This window comes from Enoplosus armatus, chromosome 21 (genome assembly GCF_043641665.1).
Source record: "Enoplosus armatus isolate fEnoArm2 chromosome 21, fEnoArm2.hap1, whole genome shotgun sequence".
Taxonomy (NCBI): domain Eukaryota; kingdom Metazoa; phylum Chordata; class Actinopteri; order Centrarchiformes; family Enoplosidae; genus Enoplosus; species Enoplosus armatus.
In genome coordinates this window covers 16,865,977-16,889,795 of record NC_092200.1, presented here as the reverse complement: position 1 = coordinate 16,889,795, position 23,819 = coordinate 16,865,977, and the positions used below count along the sequence as shown (strand labels likewise).

Sequence of the window (23,819 nt, the reverse complement as noted above, 5' to 3'; positions counted from 1 at the left end):
CATTTCCATAATACCATATTCCATATGTCATTATGGGATACCATTGGTCCGGGCAGCAGTCACTCCACCAGGTTAACACACTGTCCCACACACTGCTCATTGCGGATACAAACTATCGCCTGATTACATTGTTTGATTGTCATTTGTTCATTATTTTAACATTGAAATATTTCACATGTAGACATTTTATGCACAAACGCGTGTACTTTACATCCTTGTGTTTTCAATCACTTCGTGCATTTACATAGGAAGTGAAGGAATACACAGCTCTACGAAATACATGTTAAACCAGCGGGACTACCCAGAGCTAAAAAGTGCCTCTAAGGTAATTAATGCAGGGATTTATAGCTGTATGTATGTATGTATGTAGTCATCCACGGGTGCATTCATTCCATTTCATATTTGGAGTAACTGTTGTGTAACTCAGGCCAGACCGGCCGGTAGCAGCTACCTGCAGTGACATCCTGCTGGCAGCCAGGTTGACGCCGCGCTGAGCCGCTTCCCTTCAGGCTACCAGACTGCCGCCGCCGCTGCCGCCGCCGCTGCTGCTGCCGCTGCCGCTGCTGCTGCAGGGAGGAGCGGACAGCCTCTCAGAGAAATTAGCAATCCAAAAAGGCACATGGCGCCACCGAGACGACACATACACACACACACACACACACCGCACAGACAACTGCTTCTTTTTTTTGTCTTCTTGGAGGTCCCAAAAAAATACAAAAAATAAATGTTAGTGACCCTACAACTATATTTTGCACGTTTTCAAAAAAAATTTTTATGTTGTTTTTAAATGTTTAATGTTTTTACAGTAAACTCATAATGCAGGGAGTCTTAGGTGTAAAGGGAAGCCTCTACAGGCCGTAACTGCGGCCAACAGACAACAGGATGAGGAGACTGCTTCAGGGAACACAGAAAACTGCTCACTGCAATTACCGTAATTATCTGCAATTCCACAGAGGCGCCAGTCCGCGACTGACTACACTGAGAGCTGCGTGGGGAGGGTGGAAGTCAACAGAAATAATACTAGTTTTCTGGGGGAGACCTTTGGTCTTCATCATTTTCTGTGACACTGGGTGTAACTGTCTGTCTTAAAGCACCCCCCACCCCCATGGCATAATGTTCAGTTGGATATGACCGCGGCTCCTATTATCAGTGCATTAAGATATTTAAGACATTTGACACTTTGATTTTGATTTTGTTTGGTTGAATATGGTGGATAGACAAACATCACCATCTGGTGGTCAAAACTGGTATGAGCTTTTTTTATTTGTACAAAATAGCTTAATCTCAGACTGCTCTTTGGCTCTGGGACTGTGGAAATAGGTCAGCCGATGCAATTCTTCTGTGACCTTCAGACAGGCCCACTAACGAACATTAAAGGGGTGTTTGAAAGCCACAGCAGGCCTCGCAACAAGTAAACTGACCTTGATGTATAACATCAGTGGAAGGCCCCCCTTTTTTCTGACTTTAGAAGACGAAACATGACAATCTCCAGAAAAACCGTGACACGTGGTTGATACCTGCTCCCAACTACCAGACGGGGAAGGATGATGTTTGAAAGGCCAACAGTAAGGAAACAAAACCGTGTGTCTTTTCATGCTGAGAGGATGAGCGTCAACAAGCTTTCAGCACGGGGGGGGGGGGGGGGGGGGGGGGGTGGCAGGGTTTCTTCATGTAAGTGGCCTTTAAGGGCGCAGTTACACCCCACGGGTTGTGTCTGCTTTCACACATTAGGAGACACTTATAGGTGTGACCTGGTACAGACAGTAGGGGGGCTTTTGTTAAGCAAAGCCCCTGCTGCTGGGGCAACGATGGCTAGGCTGCTGCTGAGATGGTAGGGGGGGTGGGGTGTGTGTGTGTGTGTGTGTGTGTGGGGGGGGGGGGGGGTGTGTGGAGGTCAAGTCTAACTGAGACTACTGAGCATGTCTGGATTTTAAATTTAACCTTCAAACACAAGCAACAGCTCTAAACCAGCCCTTCGGAGGAGTCCTAACTGGCCAAAATGACCTTATTTCACACAAATACTCCCACTTTGAAGATCTAAACCTCAAGCTGGCCGTCTCCGTGTTACACACCGACACACACACACACACCAGGGCAGACACACTTCCTCCGACACCTCCCAGCTTCCTCTCCCCTCTTTGATGTGAGCCATATCAAGGATCTCTGAAGAATCAGAGACGGGCAGACTGTCTCCATCCTCCGTGATCTATTTTATTTATTTCTTCCTCAAGATAATGGAGCAAGCAGCCTCTGCCGTCAGAGCAGTTATGTAGATACATACTGTGGCTGCGCAGGGGAAACTGTTCACAGCGGCTTTGATGTTGCAGATTGGGTTACTGGCAGGAAACTGGAGGCACCCCCCTTTTTGTTTTCACTCGTTTTATGCCGAGAATGAATTCAGTATCACTCTGTTCTCTTATCGGCACACAGAGATGACTTCACAGATAATCTGCGTTTGATCATCAGGGGAAGATGCACCTTTGCTTATCAGGATCTGCCCCTGTGATGCTACATTGCGCCGTCCTCATCCTGATTCCGCATTTTGGGGTCCATGTAGTAAAGTACACTACTCACAAAAAGTTAGGGATATTTGACTTTCGGGTGAAATTTATGGAAAATGTAAAAACTTCATGCTACAGTGATATTATATCATGAAAGTAGGCCATTTAAGTAGAAGCATGCAATGGTAATTTCTTCATCTCAAACAATTTATTGAAACAAAAGCTAACAACAGTGGTGGGTATACCACAACAAAAAATGTCAATGTCTCAATAACTTGTCATGTTTTCCTTGAGCATCAATTACAGCTTGACAACGACGTCTCATGCTGTTCACAAGTCGACTTATTGTCTGCTGAGGCATGGCATTTTACTCTTCTTGAAGGGCTGCCCTCAGGTCATTGAGGTTCTGGGGTGCGGGGTTACGACCCTCTACACGACGACTCAGCTGATCCCATTGGTTTTCTATGGGATTCAGGTCTGGAGAAAGTGCGGGCCACTCCATTTGAGGGACCCCAGCCTCCAGCAGCCGTTCCCTGATGATGCGACCTCGATGAGCTGGGGCATTGTCGTCCATGGAGATGAAATCAGGCCTGTGTTGCTCATGCAGAGGCACAATGACTGGATTAATGATGTTATTCAGGTAGTATCGGCTTGTCACAGTACCATTCACAAGGCGTAGGGCAGTTCTGTGTTGACTAGACACACCTGCCCAGACTGTAACACCACCACCTCCAAAGGCTCGTCTGGTGACAACAGTGGCTGATGCATAGCGTTCTCCTTGACGTGTCCAACAGCGTTGGCGGCCATCATTTCTGCTCAATGTGAATCGACTCTCATCAGAGAACAGCACTGAGGCCCACTGGTTCCTCATCCAGCGCAAATGCTCCCTGGCCCACGCAAGACGACGACGCCTGTCCCTGGTGGTGTGGTCAGGTACCCTTGCAGCTCGTCTAGCACGCAGACCATGCTGATGTAAGCGGTTTCGAATGGTCTGACGTGACACTCGGGTGCCTCTCACCTCTCACTTAAACGTGCCTGGAGTTGAGTGGCGTTCACCATCTGGTTCCGCAGGGCACTGTTCACAATGAAGCGGTCATCAGAATGGGATGTGGCCAAAGGACGTTCACTTCTATGCCTTTCTGTGACTCTACCAGTCTCTCTCTGTGTCTCTGTTGCAACCTGCTGATGACACTCTGTGAAAACTCTAAGCTCAGTGGCAACTTCCCTCTGAGAACATCCCGTTTGAAGCCTCGCAATGGCCAGTCACTGTTGATCGATTGTTAGGTGTCGTCTTGGTCTCATGATGTCAAAATGTGAACAGCGTGACGAAGAGGACTGTTTAAATACAAATTGTCATTGAACCAGAACATTTAGTGGTCGATTCATGGATCAGACACTTGTTGTGATTTTGGCGGTGAATCACCTTGTTAGAGAACAGCATGTTATGCAATAAGTACTGAAACACTGGACAGTTGGACATGTACATTCAAAAGTTTAGAGGAGGTCAAATTAAGTTCACCTGTAAAGGTTATAGTGCATTTTAGGTGCATTCTGAAATTTCATCCAAAAGCCGAATATCCCTAACTTTTTGTGAGTAGTGTATCTTAAAAATGAGAGGACTTTCCTTCCTGTACTAACGTACACATGTAGAGATGCAGAAAAAGAATCATTAAACAATTATAATTAAAGAAGTGAGAGAAAAATATAACAACCCTCATCTCTGAAGGTAGCATAGATCTATTCAGAGCAGAAGCTCTAGTCCAGCCTCATTTTTGCTTAATTTTTGCAGACTTTCTGTGCAGTTATTTGCGTCTTTGTTTGGCACAATTTAAACTGTCCTCCCCCCACATGCATGGTATCCTTTACTCAGCTATAAGCCTGACTCATCATTTTGTTAATTGTGTAAAAATAACACAGGCACCTATAAAAATGTACAAATCTTCAGTGATAATGACTCAAAATATTACTGTCGAACTAACCCCATAGATTTAATCCCAACTGGTTTGTGGATCTTGGTCATTGAAAGTCTTTGTATACCACTGTAAATAAAAAAAAAATTGTGAGTTTACACAGTCATGTAAAAAACTATGGGCTGCTGTGTGCTGGAAAGTGGATCTTATTAAACCTGTTCACACGACAACAAACACTCAAAAAGGTTTCGATGGTAATCAAAAGAAATTCTTGTCTTTTTAGCAGTTGTGTTGCTATGGCGTTTACCTGGGTAATGTGTACATACGGACGCTTGAAAACACAGTTTGCATTGTTTCTGATGATCTGCATGCTAAGTATTTAGCAATGAGGCTAATATGAGGCATCTGTTGTCTGGACTGAACATGTGATTTTACATTTTGTGTAAATGTTTCGATTTAGCAATACTGAAAGTGTAGTGTTGTGCTGGGTTTTGCCGGCTGAGCCCTGTACTTAAATTAAAAGTGGCTGGAAATTCAAGCAAATGTATTTAGAGATTAAAGGCCTTCTTTCCAGTCCACTTTAAGATAAGACCAACAGAAAGCTACTCGCATACCAACCAACCATGTCATCTCTGAGAGTCTCAGTGTGCACGGTCATGTCCAACATGTCTTGATGCTCTGACAGCCAAAATAAAAGTGAGACTAGCGCAGCGCATACCAGGAAGATGAACCACACTAGTCTTCGATGTGAGAACACTAGTGTTCTAAACAGAGGTGGTCCGAGCCCCCCGTCTGCAGGGCGAGAAACAAGAGCTCCAGCAGGGGGCAGGAGAGTTCACTCAATAGCTGTGGAAGACCTATGAAAATCTTGCAGCCAATCCTTACTTTGAAATCAAATATGTTATTGATCATCACCTGCTCTGCATCCCTTTTGGGACCGAAACAAACCTGCTAAACGACATACCGCTAATCGCCGTTTAAGACCATCCAAACAAGACAGGAAGTGAAAGCTAAAAGGGACCATCAAAAACCCAAGAACAACATGGCCCTGGAGAGGCATATTTTATTTCATTTGTCAATATACTTCAGGAAACAATATACAAAGCAATGATGTGGTCACCTTTACTGAATGTGTGGTGTTCAGTTATAGACTCAATAGATAGTATGGGGGGGGGGGGGGGGGGGCAAAAAAAAAAAACAGGCCTTTGCAGCTTAGGACCCTGGTCTTCAACAGTGGGGGACAAACAAATAAAGAGAGGGATGGGACGTGCATGACACGCTCGTTGAAGATCCTTTTCGTGTTGGTCAAAAACGGGAAGAAAGAAAACGTGGGGCTCCGCAGGTGAGACGAGGCTGTGAGACTTAAGACTTTCGACAAGGCACTAGCATGTGAACCAAACCTGATGCTCCAATAAAATAACCAGTGCTTGCTTTAGTTGAACATGTTTATTACAATACATACATTTCACATTTGACCTTGTGACCTCTTGTTGCCCTGCTCTGACACAAAGAGGCGATCCGCACACGTCCACCTCTGACCCGCTTGTAGCCGTGATGCCGCCCCCCTAAACCGGGTGCAAATGAAAATGCGCGGGTGTCATTGGGATTTACTGCTCATCGCTACGACTCTTATAAATAAAACCTTTTTTATTCTGCGTCCTCTTCTTAAAACTCCGCTGTATGTTAGCTACTGTACAACAGGAATGAACCAGGAGAGGGGGAGGAGGGGTGGGGTTAAGAAGAACAAAAACTCAGAGAAAAACAAAACAAAAAAAAAAACTACAAGGAGGGTGTGAAGTGTTGATGTCTCAGGAGAGGGTGTGGCAGGGCAGGGCTGAGGCCAGGGGAGGGTAGTGGGAATGGTCCAAAGCAGCACGCCATCACGTCTCTTACATTTTTTTTTCTTTTTCTAAATCACTCACTCCACCACACCACCAGGCACTGTTTTTTTTTTCCGCTTTTTTTTTTTTTTCAGACTGGGACATGCAGGGCCGCCAGAAGCTGCAAATAGATCACTGAACCCTTGTGAGCAGGTATGGTAGACCTGCAGAGAGAGAGGGGGGGATGTTTACCGCGCCTGAGTAGAGGTTACAGTTCACCCAGAGAGGGCACAGGAAGAGAATCTAGAGTTCACCAATATTTGGAGGGGGTGGGGGGGTGGGGGGACTACATGGACACCAGTATGTTATGCTTTATGCTGTGTAAATAAATGGCTTCAAACATCCTCCTCCTGTTTACATGCAGGTCACGCCCGCTCCGTGGTTCAATGATCTATGAATTGACAGAATGAAGCTTTAAGTCTGCAGATGAGTTAACATGAAGGAAAGGCTAGCTAATGAATGTAGCCGCCTAGGCGTTGATTAGTTTGGATGTCAAAAGCTTTGATAGGCATGGCTTTCCATGGCTTCAATCTACAAAACATATTTACAACATAGATAATAACATCTACAAGAAATCTACATTTTTTTCCGCTGTGGGTTTTTTTTTTTACAAAACCGAGTCTTGTAAACCGCCCCCGCCCTCCCCCGCAACAGCTCTTCATGTTTCCCCCTCTTGGCTCTTCCCAGCCCAAACGGTCCAAAGCCCAACCAACTGCAGCTCCTGTGTGTATTAAGACTGGGCTCAAGAGGAACTGAACTGCTCTCCCTCCAGCTTCCAACTATGTGCAATGGGTCTTCCCCCGCCCCTTTCCCCCACCACCCTCCCCACCTACGCCCCGCTTCAACTTGCAACCAGAAGTTCTCAGACCATGAAAGAATTCTGATTCTTCAACTTTTCAAGTTCTTTGATTTGCTGTCTCAGAAACAGTATCCTGTGGGGACGACAAAACAAAACAAAAAACAAAACTTATTTGTTTTTGTTCTTGGGTCAGGGTTTACTTGACATTTTTAGTCTAGGAGCGTGCATCTGTTGGCATGTAGTCTCACCTCTGCTCACGCAATGTCGCTTGTATTTCACAGACTCTGACCAAGGAGCGCAGGTTTTTCAGCTCGGTGCAGTTCTCAGACATACAGATGCTCCCCATGGTGTGAGCCTCTTCACGTAGTCTTGATGCCTTCATCATTTGTTTGTCAGATTAAAAAAAAAGAAAGAAAAAAAAAAGAAAGAGTGTTGCCATGAATAACCAGAATCAGCCAAAATGACCAACCAATAGAAATGATGGTGACATGTTGATGGTGCATACCTGTTTCTCTGCGTGCTCGGCAGGCCAACCCTGCACGTGTTTGATGAGATTCTCATTGAAGTGGGCGGCGAGGGTGGGGGTGAAGGAGCAGCAGGGCCGGGCGGCTGAGGCGGCGGGGGGAGCGGAGGCAGAGTTGGGGGCGTTGCTGCTGCAGGAGGCGACATGGTTGGGACCCGGGGAGGGACTCCTCTGACTGCTGCAGTCAACACAGGTTGAAGAAGCATGTAAGCGCTGAGACATTATGTTGAAGAAGAGGCTTGTTCTCAGCAGCAATGTCAAGAACCCAACTTCCTCTCTTCCAACAGTTTCAACACAGCCACTACAATACAGGTCTCTGTTAATAGGAAACTGCAAGACGAGAACTATTTGATCAAGGCTCTGAATACAGCAGCTCAGAGTTCTTCTCTGGCCAAACTTCTGATCAAATTACTGACGCTGACACTAAAATCAGCCTTCCTTCTGTGATTAAAGATTTATGTAAACAGGTGTGTGTCTGCTTTTACCAAAACCTACGCACAGATCAAAAAGTGTTAGCTTGCAGTAATGAACAGGGCTGATAAAACTGACCACAGACTGGCTCCCTTTTGGAAACTGTTACACAAAAATGAATGAAGAGACGCGAATGAAACCGCCACTCCTTGTTCAATCGATGACCAGCAGGTGGTGCCACAACACTACACAATGAAGATTGTCTACAGTCATCTTCACTTCTTGTGTGGAGGTAAAACACGGATCATTCACGAGCTGAGGTGAATGGGCCGCCCCGCATTTTGGCAGAAACAGCATTTCCGCAGATTCATGTCATGTCTACTTTAAACAATGATGGAAGAGATCTTGCACGGACTGGTCAAAGAATAATTCAGCACTGAGCTAACCCAGCAAACCTTATACAATCAACAATAAATATATTCCATGGTATCAGATTTGGCCATCTCAGGACCCACAAACAATGAAGACCCATGTTTAGCAAACCGCCCTCAACCCCCTCAATTCTCATGCCACTTCTTCTTCTTGAACTTCAGCGAGTTGTGTGGTTGTACCTACCCTTGGCGCTGGAGGGTGCGCGGGGATGCTGTGGTGACATCGTGACAGTGTTGCTTATCGCTGGAGAGGGGCTGCTGGGATGTGGGCTGGGGATGAGATGCCTGCTTCGCTGATGGCGTGCTCACCTAAAATACAGCACAGCGGAAACACAACATTAAAACAAATCTTCCTCGTGGGATCGAGAAACTAACGGATATTAACAGCATATTTTGTCCAGCCACTCGTCAGAGCCTCGCTCATTCCTCAACAATATGCATCACTTAAAATACAAGTGAGAGATTAGGTATACTTCCCAGAGAGTATGAACCTCTCATTTTATATCAAGAGTCTGGTTGAGATGCCGAATGATTCTTTTCTCTTACATTTGCTTCATTTAATCCAACTGGGAATCCCAGGGAAATGTCCCAAATTTCATCCAGCACAAACTTTGAACACACTGAATTTCTTGTGTCTTACTTTTGGCTGTGAGATGGCCGTCTGCGTGCTGAGGAGGGGTTTAAGAGGGCCAGCGTTGGTCTGTGGTGTGCTGATCCTTGGCGAAACATAAGACCTGGGCGATGAGGCGTCTGATGTTAACGACATGGGTGACTGGTTCGATTGCTGAGCTGCTAGGAGGTACACAAACAAAAATATAGACATTGTAAGGGATCAATAAAACCTACTGCATTTAATACCCAATAAGAAAACCAAAATAGATTATCGGTGAAATGATCAGGAAATTGATTTTCTGTTAGCTGATGCTATCACCTTGATCGGAACTATTTAAAAATCACAGGAAACGTACAGGAAACGTACAGGAAACACAGAAGGGACTCTCTCTTTTCACGAGCCAAAGTAGTCACACAACACACATAACCAACTTCATTTACCTTGGTTGGAGAGTTGAGCAGCTTGAGAGAGGATAGTAGTGATATTAAAAGCTGATGGTCCAGCAGTGAGGATCTTATGGAGCATCGACTGTAATGAAGCTTGTGTGACAGCAGCTGTGAGAACTAGAGGGAGGCAAACATAACACACTGTTAGCCCCTGATATATTAAGTCCTGCTACTAGCATGGTCTCTGCACTGCATCACAGTGAATTTGGCAGTCAAAGTCAGTAATGTGTGGCTATATAAATAAGTCCAATAAGAACATCATTGAGCTTGAACAGGCTACAGTAAAAACAAACTGGACATGCATGTTTCCACAATACTTGGATGGTTAAAAAAAAAAAAGGAGTTGTTATGATGAAGTCATCTTTACCAATGATTATGTGTGTACAAATACCGGCAACAGCAGCAGAGCACTGAGCCTATACACACACACCTGTTGGACAAACTGCATGCAGCTATGTCCGCTGTCTAATTCTAAACTACAGTTTAAACCTCGGCAGTGAAAAGTTAGGGCCTGTGTCCACATAAGGTTTTTTTTCTGGCAGGTGGAACGCTGGGGTGACAGAAAAAAAACGCTGTACATCGGTTTTGTTTCTATGAGAATATCTTAACACAAGTTAAGGAGGTTACTACACAGCTAACAACCAGCTAACAACGTGTAGGGGGATAAAAGCGCTCACACTCACCAGCAACAGTCAGTTTCCGACCGATCTGCACCTACAAATGGGCTTTTCTGTCTCCGTCTCTGATTTTCAACTCGGAGTGGCTGCACAAAAAAGGCGCAGCGCTCTGAAAAAAGACGCCGGGTGCACTGCCTTTTCTCTAGGTGGCCGCAAGCGCCTGCATACGCTCTCTCCTCATTGGCAACAATTGACAAAACGCTGGCCCTCAGGCCCTAAGATAGCTTAAATAAGAAAACACCCACTCAGAAATGTGTCTCAACGAAGAATTGCTAAATGATAAAAGTGCTAAAAAGTCATTAATACTGTCCAACAACACATCATCACGATCATAGTTGAGCCTGATTCTCTAGCTTCTCTCCCAACCACACCGGGTGCAGAGGTGTATGTATGTGTACGCTCCTTCGGATGGATCATGTAATCAAGACTCAGACCGTAAGGATGCATGAGGTGACCCCCTACAATGTCAGCCAAGTTTTCCACTCAGAATTGGCACAACACCGACTGTTAGGCTAGACACTCACATGGCTGGCAAGTTGAAGGAGCTCACAGAAAACAGCGGCCTGAAGCCGCCAGTATGCTAAAAATGATAAACATTATAACACCATAGTACTATGGGGAAGTTAGATAGGACTCAACACTGTGCTCAGACCAACAGGAAAGATTATCATATAATGTCAAAGCCTCTGACACTGAGCAGTCAGATCAGAAGGCGACAGCAGTACAGCATATGATTTCTGTGTCAAGCGCTCATCAAACACAGTCACTGCAGCTAGCTGAATGCATCATCTGCATTTTTCTTACCTTCGTTGATTTTCGCCATGTCCACGCTGGCATTGTTGAGCTGCAGGGCAGTCTGAAGTGCTGGGAGAAGCTGGCGAAGCAGGGTGGGGTCCTGGAGTAGTGGAGGGGCAGGGGACTGCAGGACTGGGGATACGGGCACCGTGGAGGCAGATGATCCAGGGGGCCCCGATGAGGGGTTCAAGCTCCCCGATCCTGAGGATGATGACTGGGACTGGGTGGCATGGGTCGCTGCAGGCTTCTCCACCTGGGCTGACTCTGCGAAGACAGTAGAAAGGAGGAGGTAATGTCATCAACAGGGGCTGCCTCACAAATCCATTTTCTCCAAATGATAATGCACTTCCTTGTTGATAATATGTATATTAATTTAATCTATACCGGCCTAGGAAAGTGGCTAACAGTCTCACGCAAACATCAACTCCATTATGGACTGCAATCACACTCTTAGGCTGCCTTCAGACTGACAGCGGTTTCCCATCCAAATCCCTGTAAGATGTTTGTAAAATTTAAAAATGGGCTTGTCCAAGAATATGCCAGCCTTGTTATGCATTCTTTCGGCATACCCAAAGCAAAATACATCCAATATTTCAGAATACTTGGAACTTCAGGCTAACCAAGAAGCATCTTCAAAGGTTTATGATCCCACATGAAATTCTGTCACAAGACTAAAGACTTGATCATACTGCAGGAAGGTTGTGACAGCGATCATTCCACAAATGGGCACTAGAAATCTGATGAAAAAATGATGGTGACCTCCTGACAGAAAGAAGAAGAGCTCCTATGTTTGTTGTATTTGGCTGAACAAGAACAGGACCAAGCGTAGGGAATACAGTCCATACACGAAAACAAGCTTGTTTTGTTACAACATCCAGACCCGAGGACAGAAATGAGCCTGTTCACCTTGTCCAATACATTCAACACACAGTTGCGGCTGTAGGATTTCTGGGTAATGTGTGCAGCTACCTTACAAAACAGAGCTGAGCTGCTATGATCAGCTGTGATCAGAGCTGATGCCATGGGCAAGCTGCCCTCCATGTGTCCTTATAAAACTGTCTACATGCTAAAGTTTGAGGTTTGCCAAGCCTACATAAAAACCTGCCCTACCTTCACATAATCAAGAATTTATTACAAATAGGTGCAGCAAGTCTTGTGTTGCTATCAGTAGTAGCTAATTACACATTAACATTAGCTTTCCACAACAAATGAACAGCTGTGACAGTGACTTTGGAGTGACGACTGCTGGGAAATAGTAACAAGTGAATGAATGATACGGACAGCTGATTGCTGTGGTGATGGGAGGTCATCGCAAATAAATGAGTGAGGCAGGAACACCAAACTTTGTGATGGTTTGTGTCTTTGTATGTATCAAACTTTCAGCAGCGTTTATTCATGAACGCAATTGTGTCAGGCAATCATCTAAACATTCCCACACATTTGCTGTGTTTTGAGAGTGGTTAATAGGTATTCAGGAACAGGTTATTCATGATAAATGACACCTATTCAATGGTAGCTTGAGTAACTTAGAAGACGCTTAATAGAGGAGTGCCACGGAGTAGAAACTATTCTGCAACATTTCTCCTGGAATTGCCTTTTAGCAGTCTTGGGTGATTTTCTTATCACAACAACAGAAGACAGCTGTACCTGAGGGAATCTTTAATTTTAGGTGATTACTGTGATGCAATGCTCAGTACGTTCTGTTTGGCACATACGTCACAGACCATAAGATTGTTGAAACATACAAAGACCAGACACCTAACACACGACAGCTACTTCCACCCAGATACACTGATTTTTTCAGCCAGATAGAAGCACATACTAAACAAGTAAACGCAGAGGACAACACTTTGGATGACATGCAGACTACAATTAGAATTGCGTTTGCCAGGCATCCCCCACAATGTTGCGTAAAAACTGAATTTCTCATGTGACTGCCTTTTCCTTGCAAACTGCATCATACATTAGCGAGGCAAACGGTTTTTGATGGATGTCCGTTTCTGTTTTGATACAAAGAAACTGAGGACAAATGCTGAATTTGGATGAATTGTGAATGAAGGGCCATGGGCAACAAGAACTCTGCAGAGAGAGCTGGAGGTGAGTGAACTTCATAGTAGTGAGATGAACTTCAGCTGAGCTGTGGCTTCGCATGGAAACCTCATGAACTGGATTATAATACAACTGTCAACTCATACCACATATTTTACTGTTGGCTTGCTGTTTTCAGACTGTTTTTATTACTGCTTCTCCAGCTCACACATGTGATCAATGCTCCTGATTCTAACCACAAACAAATGTACGAAATTATCTTGATTAGAACAACAGGCAGTGATTTGATCGGCAGAAAATTGATTAGAATAATCCACCATCTCACACACAATCACTTTATCTTTCGACTGTCAACACTAACTTGCCAAGACTGTAATGGATTTGGTCCAACGTGGTTCAATCAGTTGGACCACTGGATTCCTTTTAGTGCACAGCCACAGAACATTGCTTAGAGCCACATCAGCATGTACGGTTGAGCCATTCGTAGTCTCAGTCTTTTGGTAAGCAGTTCCTTAGCATTCATCAGCCAAAAAGGTCAGCTCAACAACAGTCATCATTGACTAACCAATAACAACAATGCTTCAGCTGAAGACTTTCAGGTAGAGGTGGCAAACAGTCATTGATATTTTGGGCCAGCCAAGCAACAAAATGTAGACATGTAATTCATCAACGTCAGTCATCGCAGGCTGGTGAGGATAATGTGTGTTGTAATAGTGTATGTGACACTTACTAGCTCCAGTAAAGCCAGGGGCTGCCGATGCTTGCATGGCCTCCCTTCTGTAGTCCCTGTCTTTGGGGAAACTGTTGACAACCGCAGTCTTTGTTGCCTCTTTTTGCCTCTGTTCTCTGTGAAACACAGATACAAGTACGCATGCAAACAGATATTAGCCATGTATCCAACTTTCATGTCACACCGACTAAAAATAAAAAGTGTGTGCAACCAAGTGGTTTGGGGGAAAGGGATTATAGCTACCTCTCCAGCCATTCTTTGGGCTTCTCCCACTGGGACACCTCTGTCCTGCAGTTGTAATAGTATTTCTTTCCAGATGAGCTGATGTGCTCTGACCAGTCGTCACCAGGTTCATAAGGCTGAGAAGAAAAGAGCAAATATTTAGGAACACAAGGCCAGCCAGACAGAAACCAAGTGTGTGTGTGTGTGTGTGTGTGTGTGTGAGAGAGAGAGAGAGAGAGATGGGGGGGGGATCTGATGCAAGAGCTTGTAATGTAATCTGAAATGTGCAAGAGATATTGGGGATGACAGATAGCTATAGCTGGGCTGTTTTCACACTTTCTAAGTGGAAGGGACGGCTTATTTCAGAGACAGCTCAACATTGTTAAGGTAACCAAAGTGAAACAGCTTTTGTAATCCAGTGCTTCTATCACATTATAATGTGTCACTTTCATTATGTTGTTTAGGTTAATATTGTAAGGCAAACGCATAGCTAAAGGCAAAAAAAGGCAGAGGCAACACTTACTGTGTCTGAGGTCTTGCTGGGGTTAGAATGTGAGTTGGAGCTGTGAAGGGAACTGTGGTTGTGAGAATTTTCTTGTGGAGAATAACTGGTCCCTGCAACGACAAAACACAAGAACAGGGAAAGACAGCTTCATTAAAACAGCCAATAACAATACCGTACCAAGACATAACTATAAAAAGCCTGGCTGAGAACTACAAAACAAAACACACACACCAGCCCAAGGCCACCTATCCTCACTGAAAGAAAGTGAGAAAGGAGGAAAGAGAAGAAAAATGCTCAGTAACAATAAATATTCCTGTTGTGTCAAGTGCCAAGACAACAAATAATACTGTCGTCCAAAATTTACAGTAATGCAAAACCTTCTAATGGTGCATATTGATTGTGCGATAACAACCAGATTGCAAGTTTATTGCATGTCACAATGTGCAAAATGAGGCCAATAAAGTCTTGGTTACAAACTATGGCAGACTGTACAATACCAATTTTGAGCAGTGTCAACTCAAGCAAAACAATAAAAAAAAAAAAAAAAAAAGCTTTGGTCATAGCACTGGCACATCGAAAAACCTCAGCAGAGGAAGAGGAGGAGACTGTGAAGCCAGTCGTGGCCAGGGATAAAAGGGCAACATGGAATACTGCCTCTGCAGTGAGTTTGAGATAATTATGTCTTTTAGCTAGTATCATTATGCTTGCCTGCCAAGTGCATTCTGGTTCATTTTATTCCTTATCCTAATTTGTTGGTTTGTAGTAGCAGCAGTCACATTATGGGATTTTGGTACTAAACTGTCATAGTTTTGACGCAAGCTGTTTTGAGACCCAAAAGCTCTAAATCGGCTATCTGTAGAGGCTCACAATGAGATTCAGGACCACTGTTTTGGAGTGACGATCAAAGATTTCACCATGTTCTTATAGGATTCTCTCAGAAATTCAAAGTGAAGTCATCACTCCTCTCTTCTTTTTGAAACGGAAACCTCTGCAGTGTAATATGTCGGCCTTAACTTTAGCTAAACCATCAAGTTCATTAATGTAACAGCATTTCCGTTTGCCTCACAAAGCGTCCCAAGTTTAAAAACGTCTGTCCCAGTAAGCTTCAGATCTGAACACACCGCCAACACCACAACAACAGGTAATAGAACAAGTGCAGCAATCAGATGGCAGGACTGAACCTGCATTTGCTCGTCCTATCTTCTCAGTTCTGCCCAATGCTACAAGTGTAAGCACTTCAGGATATTTTGACATTTGTAACATTTTTTAAATAGCTTTGGGCGTGTAAATATACATCAGTGAGGCAGACCATGGCAGGGAAGGCACCCTTGAAATAAAGGCCTCTGGTGACAGGGCAGAAGCAGAGGAAGAATGCACTGAGCACCACTGTCCTTGTGGCCATACGGAGCGGTCTATGGCAATCTGTACACATACAGGATCGGCAACACTCTGTGGCATGTCCATTAGTCTAATATACATGCTTCAGTTTGTAAACTGTGGCATATAATAGAGCATTTTACCTGTAGCTGGCCAATAAAAAATACAGCATACAACAGATGAAAGCTGACAGCTATCATAGAAAAAATAAGCGTTTGACAATTTTGTTTTAATACTAGTCCATACTGCTCTTTGTCCTTTGGATCCTATTGACCTTTGTTATTTTCATCTGCTAGTTTAACAGCTTTAACACCAAGGACATGCATTTAATTCATGGTCCCGAAACAGGGTATGCTAGGGTGGCACATAAATGGGTGTTGACTCCCTCCGTGACACCTACAGGCTCTCACACCTGCATTTAATGACAGGGAATTAAATAACAAGGGTTGTTCTGAGGCAATCTTTTACATCAGAACTCAGAACAATTCGGGCAGTTTTTTAAGGACTGTTATCAATTATATAAAGCCCGATCCGATTCCTGATCTGGATGTTTTGCTCAGTGTATGCCAGTTGTCAAAAACATTATTATGCTCCATTTAAACACTGCAACCACACAGTGCAGTAAGTGAGTGACCTGCAAGTGAACCACAGTGCACCGAAGACTAACAGCAGCCAGCAGTTTCAATGGTTGATGTCAGTGTGCATAAACATGCGACACAAAAAAAAAATGAAAATGAACTTTGTTATTGTGGATCAGTTGCGGATGTGATTTGAACAGACTCTCTGCTATCCAACACAGGGTTCCCCCAAGGAAATTGGTTTGAGGAGGCGGTCACTGCTCAACTGACTGTAGAGCCCAATATAAAACTATGAAGTTAGTGTACAGTGCATTAAGTATCGACATGATATGCATTAAAGTTTAACTGGAAGATTCTCCTGAAACTGATGTGATGCGATTAGCTAGGCAATCTCTCGAGACAAGAGTCACCACTCTATTGGTGTTGTTGAACTCCTCTCGCAATCACATTGTGGATTTTAAGAGTGATGCGTCATCACTCAGAACCAATCCTCGGCTGAGTACAGATGCCAGCTTACAGAGAGCACATCAACCTGACAGCAGCCAAAAGTCTCATTTTAGCCTGTATGGAATTAACTTCTATTGGCTACAGCGGATCGGTGAAGTTTGTCATGTTTAACGGTCCCATATTGTAGAAAGTGAGATCTCCATGTCTTGTTTGATTATAAAGCAGGTCTAGGTGCTGTACAAATACTGTGAAAGCCACGCCTCCGGCAGGTCATCTGCTCCAGGCACAGCACACCAACGAAATACAGGGACGCTCATCCACTCGCTCAGTCTGTCTGAGGTATCGGAGCGCTCTGCTCAGGACTAAGTTTTTGGAGGTTGTTCAGTTTGTCTAAAACGGCTTGTTTCAGACAGAGGGGGAACTGAGGGGCTGCAGAAAGGGCATAACTACATAACTGAATCATGCAAAGCTACTCTAGTGGAGTCCCAGAATACAAAATATAGAGCTGAAATGGGCAGAGTATGGGACCGGCAAAAACAACAGTCAGGGCCAGCTAAATACGAGAGGCCGTTACCTCAATATTTTCTACATTGCTCTTTGCTAAGAGATGACATAAATCATAAGAGATTCATTAGTTTCTGACCTTAACCAGAACCCACCATATCAATGTAGTTACTAGATGACTGATTTAAATATATGAATTGAAAAATGTAGTAATTCCTTCTGATGTAAGCAGAGGTGCTCTGCATTTCAACCGTGGTAGGGCTCCTACACTATAAACTACTACGGGAAACCCTGAAACATATTCAAAATTGCTTTACTAAAAGGAATCATTCTGATCAGACTACAAACACAAAAAAACTGCAGTTAAATCTTGCAATTCAACTCAACTGTTCTCACGCCGTCAACCAGACAGGACTAGTTGTAAATAAATCACCAATCACCCTTTCAAAGCCCTCTGTGGCACAATGAGTATTTTAACATCACCACTACACAGATGGTATTTTAATTACAAGATATGGTTTATAATTGACTACACACTCCCCAGCCTACAATTAAAAATCAGCTATTTGAAGGAAGCCAACAACCTATATAGACCTCTCACCTGTAGCTGAAATTACAGAGCGATTAATGAGCTTACATGGTTCAACTTTCCCAACAGCTTTTAATTTGTCTTTTTTTTCTTATTTTAAATCCCACAGAATTGAACGGTAAACAGAGCTCTTATAGGCAGCACACACTGGTAGCGCATGATATGCGTCAAAAGACCCACAGTTATTGTTTTCGACGTATGTCTGCACTGGTGTCATCTTTATGCGGGTCAGAATACGCACCTGTCCTATTTCCCAGCGCCAATACAACAATTTAGGAATTCACATCTCGCTCATCATCTCGCTCCCTGGATCAGCACATTCAGACTACTGTTCTCAACGGCTACAACTAGAAAGACTCAGTTAAGAGCTATTATCCTAAGAATGATTAGCCGGGTCTTTAGCTGCTAAATGCTCATGAATGAAATGTCACCAAGTTGCAATTACACGACTCTGCGGAGCAGTTGGCCCAACTGAACTCAAGTGAACGGTCATCTGCTCTCTTTGATGATGAGGAGCAACTGGAACAGCGACAAGGACGTCAATCACTCGCGGAGTCATGACAACCAAATAAACAACAGCGCGAATACAGCATTTTCTCCTCAGGCAGTGTGACAAACAGGGCAGGGCACAGCCGGGCCAGTCGCTCCGTGGGCCGCCTGAGCAGCCCATCATACAAAAACGAACGAGACAAGAGATGCGTTGCCGGCCCACTTTGGATAATGCAGCAGCCCACATCCTCCTCAACATCCTCAATAGCACTTCAACTGTTAGTCAAGGTTTTGTAGCAGAAGACTTAAGACAGAAAACATAGCCATGAGATAAGCAGGGTTTGTCTGGCTATGTAGCTTGATCAGGTGCCTTTTGTTGAAACAAGTTCAACTTTTCATAAAGTCAGCGCGCTTATCGTTGTCACTTTTTGTTAACCGACCAATCGCAGCCTGGATGGGGTGGGACATGCTACAGTAAACTTTGAAATGCTGAACTCATTGTTACGCATTAATAGTTATGATTATTGACATGTTAGTACTTAGCATTAACAAATTAGAGACCAACACCTAGATACAACAAAACCCTTCCCCCCTGAAAAGATCCTATAGGAAACACCGAAGATGCAAAAAACGCTCTGTCCAGCTGAGAGGGACTGCAGAGTTGGGCGATAATTATCTGTGGGTTCTTTAACACAACAAACACTTTTCACATTACAGATAGTCATGATTCTATTATATACACCATTCTATTCTAGTATTAAATCTAATACTAGAATAGAATAATACCCTTTACCTGATAGCAGAAGACTGTTGAAATGATGAAAGCTCGCTCTTTGGTATTGTTTTTTAACAGCCAGTGTCTGAAGCCTTTGACACAAGTTCAATGTCATATATCTCAAAATAAAATGCAACACTGTGTCTCTTGACTCAAATGTACACAAATTCCAGTTACTTTACTTGTGTTCCTCTGGGTCATATTTTCAACTACTCATCTACAAAGTAACCCACCCCATTGGCAACATCTCTACGGGGCCTCTGTGTTAGTGAGGGAAACCCAGTAATACTGCACATCCTAGTTGTTTTGTAGTCTCGTCTGCAGACAGAGATGTTGCACACAGAGCAGTGACTGCTGCAGTTCAACATTAGTCACTTTGGGAAAAAAACAGCTACACAAAATATTATGATTGCAAATTCAACGCAGTACTCTGATGTTTAACTAAGATTATGCCCTACATCGCAAAAATACTTTCTCATACACCAAAATTATACTGCATGCATGGATCAAACAGCTTGACTGTCAATCAAGTTTTGAGAAATAGAGGAATGTTTTCTTTCCTTATGTTTATATCATCTTGGAAAGAACACTGAAGAATAATACTGCAAAACTACACACAACATTTAAAACTGCCAACCATATGAGTTTCCACTGGAAAATCACTGAAAATCCACTTTTCAAACCTTAAAAAAAATGTCACTGACAGAATGTCAGTGACATTTTTTGGTTGGCTACTGAACAAATTCTGATATAAACCCTAAAACGATTTAAAAAGACGTATTCCCTCCTCACAAGATATTCCCTCACAAGATAAACACCTGAATGCTTGGGCATTGTGTGGGGCACTGCATTAGAATTCAAATACCTTCACAAAACATCTAGGTTTGTGGTTACTATTACAGAAACCACAATTACTGCTCAACCTACTGCTGACAGCTGAGCTTTATTCAACTGGTAAAAATGAGATGCTTCTTGATTTAATAGAAGTTTGGTTTTGGTTGCTACTGAAGTTCAACAGTGTATCTATTTTCTGCGTGTTTGATCCAAACTAAGCATACAGCTGGCTATACTTATGTCGGAGGGTAAAATAAATAATTTACACAGCTGTAGAGTTTCAGTGTAAAAGCTCTCTGTTGTTACCCCCCACCCCCCCGCCCCTTTTTTCTGGCTTACATGACAACATTACACCCATTTTATTCTAAAAACCACTGGGTCTCACCTCCATCCCTGTCTCTGGCCCGGTGTGTGTGGACAGCCTTTGCTCTGCTGTGCCCTGTGCTGTCGATGTGTTTGTTGTCAGGGCTGTCAGACCTCCTGAGCATTTTGCAGGGAGGAGTGACATCTGAGGAGTCTCGCATCTTTTCATGTCTGTGGTCCCCTCCTGGATGGCTCTTGGACGAGTATTTGAGAGTCTGTAGACACAAATCAAACACCTCACTACAATCTAGTATCTAGCGCCTACAATGATTTCATGCCTCCATCATCGTCAGGAGGTCTCTCAAACCAGTGTTACCCTCTTGTTAAACACCATGTTTGGCTGTTCAACGTACTACAATGACATAATACTTGTGTATCAAAGTTTTAATATTTCAGGAATTAACTTGCAGAGCAGATCTCCATTCGTGCAGCTAATTATTTATGATTTGATAGCAGCAGATTTATCTCTGTCAATTCTTTCTAGTGCAACATTACTAAGTGGACATATTAGCTATGGCTGTGTACTAGTTTCCCACTTGGCAACAATGTATTTATATATACTGACAGGTTAATAATTTCTGATAATGACGAAGTAAACAGACCATTTTATCAGACAAACTAGTGTTAGCCTCCGTTGTTGCTTATTCAATATATTTTGAATTTAATTGTTAATATATTGGTTTACAATATATATTTAGAGCACTTTGATGTTTCGAAAGCTTAGCTAGCTATATCCTTAAAATGACAGATTGCGGTCAGGCCCTAATCGGACTGGCTAGCAAGCTAGCTAACAGTAACAGGCTAACATTAGCTTTGAGCTGCAATAAAACTCGCCTGTACCTTTTCCAAAACAGCTGAATTCGACGAATACATTCAGCCTATGTTATCTTTACCTGACAATACTTACGTTAGGAAATATTTGCAGCGCTCAGATTGCAATTTCAAACTAAATCGTTTACTTTTTCACGTTATTTTCCGCACTGACTGGGGCCTGTTGTGCTCGCCAGAAGCCTGAACTAGAGTGTCCATTTTAATCTTATTTGGTGCTAGCAAGCTAGGGTTAGCTAACAAGTACCTGATAGGGCTGAGAATCTCTTCGGTCGCACCTGCAAATTTAAAAGAAAACAGCTGTGAATATGAAGCTTGTAATGTCAGCGTTGAGAAATAGTTGAAAGTGCTGCAACAGCTGAACGTGCAAGTTTCCAGACACTTATTTTGGTTTCAATAAAAATGGCGGATTGTCAAAGCGTAGCTACGAGGAAAAGGAAAATCTGAATAAGTAACGTTAAAAAGATGTTTACCCATCGCCGAGTCTCGGTTGTTTCCTTGCATACATTACCATCAATGCCGTGTTAGTGTGTTTGGAGTGGGATGTGAAAGATTGATAACGGTACTATATTTTTCTTGTTGATTCAGCGACCTGAAATCGTCAATTATTTCAACCTAGCTTGTGAGTATTTCAATGCTATCGGCAGCACTGGTCGGAAGAGCGCCCTCACTCAGTCCATCTCCCACTCAGACACATACAGCCGTGTCGCTATCTGCCGAGAAAACGTAGCAGTGGAGCTGCGCGCAGGGTTGCCAGATATTAGACATTCAACAGTATGGGGAGGCCTTTATAAGTAAATGGCACCAGGAAAAGTGTCACGTAATCATATTATGGCATGTAACCAACAAGAGGGGCTGTTGTTTGTTGGTATATATGTATATTCTTCTTATTTCCGTCAGCTACTACGTATACTAAAATATTAGCAAATTTGCTAAATCCGCACAGTGTTTGTAACACACACATTTGGGAGGAATCGAATATCAAAAACTACTAGACTCAGGTGTCAGGATTGTGATTTTGCCAATGGTGAGTCCACGAAATTGAGAATTTCAGAAATACCATCAAATACGACTGACAAATGTGGGTATTGTACATAGCTGGCAACCTTGACTGCAACCCCCATTCTCCACCTCCCCCTTCCGATGGCAACATCCGGGACACACAGTGGCTGGAGTCGTGCAGTCTCAAAAACTTGTAAACCCTCTTATTTGTGCTGCTGCGTCGATTAATTGTATTTTCTATCCACAATTGCATTTTGACTATTAGAATAATTATCCAGGCAGTCCATTTGCCATCAAGAGCTGTAGACATCATAAAGTTTTATAGGCCAATAAAGGCATATAGCAGCCAGTGACTTGTTCTCTCCTGACATCTAGTGGTTATACTTTGACATCGCAGGCAAGGTTTTTTATCTAGAAATCACCACAACAATGGATCCCTACGAATACTCCCATGATATTTCCCGAGGGATTTCTGGCTTCGCTGTGATAACTTTGTAACAAGATAGCATCCAACAAAATGATATCATGATAACTGTCGTTATATTTGTAAGACCACAATTCCCATTGTCACATTATAAGTAACAATGAGGCCTGGTTGTGTTTAAACATTTGAATATTAGCTGAAAAAAGTTTTGCACTCACCATTGTGGTTAAAGACAACAGTTATATTGTACTAGAGAGATACAAATATAACATATAATACATACACACATATAATGATCATTTAGAAATCTTGCACGTAGGCCTTTGAAATGAAACATGCATGCAGAGCAGTCTCTGCACATTTTGTGGCTTTGGCCAGGTTGTATTGATAGCCCAGAGTGAGTATCTGTCAGAGCAGGGCTGCTGGGCCCCATTGTTCTCAGACAATATATCCCACATCATATCCCCGGCTGTGGACAAAAGAAGCTGCGGTTCAGCGTTTTGGCACACAACACACTTTAATGTGGGGACAAGGAGGCACGAAAGGGGGTGCCTCTATTGTTAGCACATTTCTGGAACTTGTTCACACACAGACAGACAGACAGACGGACACACACACACACACACACACACACACACACACACACACACACACACAGTTGTTTGTGAGTCTGTATGCTCAATCTTACAATAATGTACGAGGCTGTCTGTCTTCAGGTGTCCAATTATTTGTTTTGCTTGCTATTTAATAAAAACAATCCACAAGTGTAAGATTTCTCTGGATCAGTGGTCAGTAGGATTACACACACTTGATTAGATAAACACTGGTCTAACATCAGCTATTTTAACACATTCATTTATTTATACATTACAATCTTTAGGCAGAATAAACTTAACATCCTGTACAAAGTGCCTTTTCTGGTATTTGACTACTTGTTGCGTTCCATCTAAACATGACCTGTAGGGGGCGGTGTCAAACCACTTTTATATCAACAGTATTAAAGCACCAAAACTCACCCTAGTGATACCCATTTGCATTACCTGACCACTCCTAAATAAGATAAAATCCACTTTAAAAATATAGTCACGTTCAAGTTCACTTTATTCCAACTATTAAA

At 43.3% G+C, this 23,819-nt stretch overlaps 1 protein-coding gene across 2 annotated transcripts; it reads right to left on the bottom strand.

Annotated features, from left to right (window-relative positions):
- Positions 1-7,115: 7,115 nt before the first annotated feature.
- Positions 7,116-21,900, bottom strand: waca (WW domain containing adaptor with coiled-coil a). 2 transcript variants are annotated; one of them, XM_070928188.1, is made up of 13 exons: positions 21,750-21,900; positions 21,524-21,554; positions 20,471-20,663; positions 14,511-14,602; positions 14,009-14,124; positions 13,766-13,881; positions 10,996-11,250; positions 9,509-9,631; positions 9,096-9,247; positions 8,640-8,764; positions 7,596-7,791; positions 7,339-7,466; positions 7,116-7,223 (listed from the first exon to the last, which is right to left on the bottom strand). In XM_070928188.1, the coding sequence occupies exons 1-13, from the start codon at positions 21,788-21,790 to the stop codon at positions 7,154-7,156; spliced, it is 1,638 nt and encodes a 545-aa protein (XP_070784289.1). In that variant the 5' UTR covers positions 21,791-21,900; the 3' UTR covers positions 7,116-7,153. The 2 variants fall into 2 exon arrangements, with proteins under 2 accessions (XP_070784289.1, XP_070784290.1); XM_070928189.1 differs by having other exon boundaries at positions 9,096-9,244.
- Positions 21,901-23,819: the final 1,919 nt, after the last annotated feature.

Bases quoted from the DNA above. Each gene is read 5' to 3' on its own strand.
- waca (XM_070928188.1), bottom strand. From the start codon at position 21,790: ATGGTAATGTATGCAAGGAAACAACCGAGACTCGGCGATGG. The intron at 11,251-13,765 runs GTAAGTGTCACA...CTGTCTTCGCAG, and splicing joins CCCTGGCTTTACTGGAGCTA to AGTCAGCCCAGGTGGAGAAG. The intron at 9,248-9,508 runs GTAAATGAAGTT...TGTACCTCCTAG, and splicing joins TGCTCAACTCTCCAACCAAG to CAGCTCAGCAATCGAACCAG.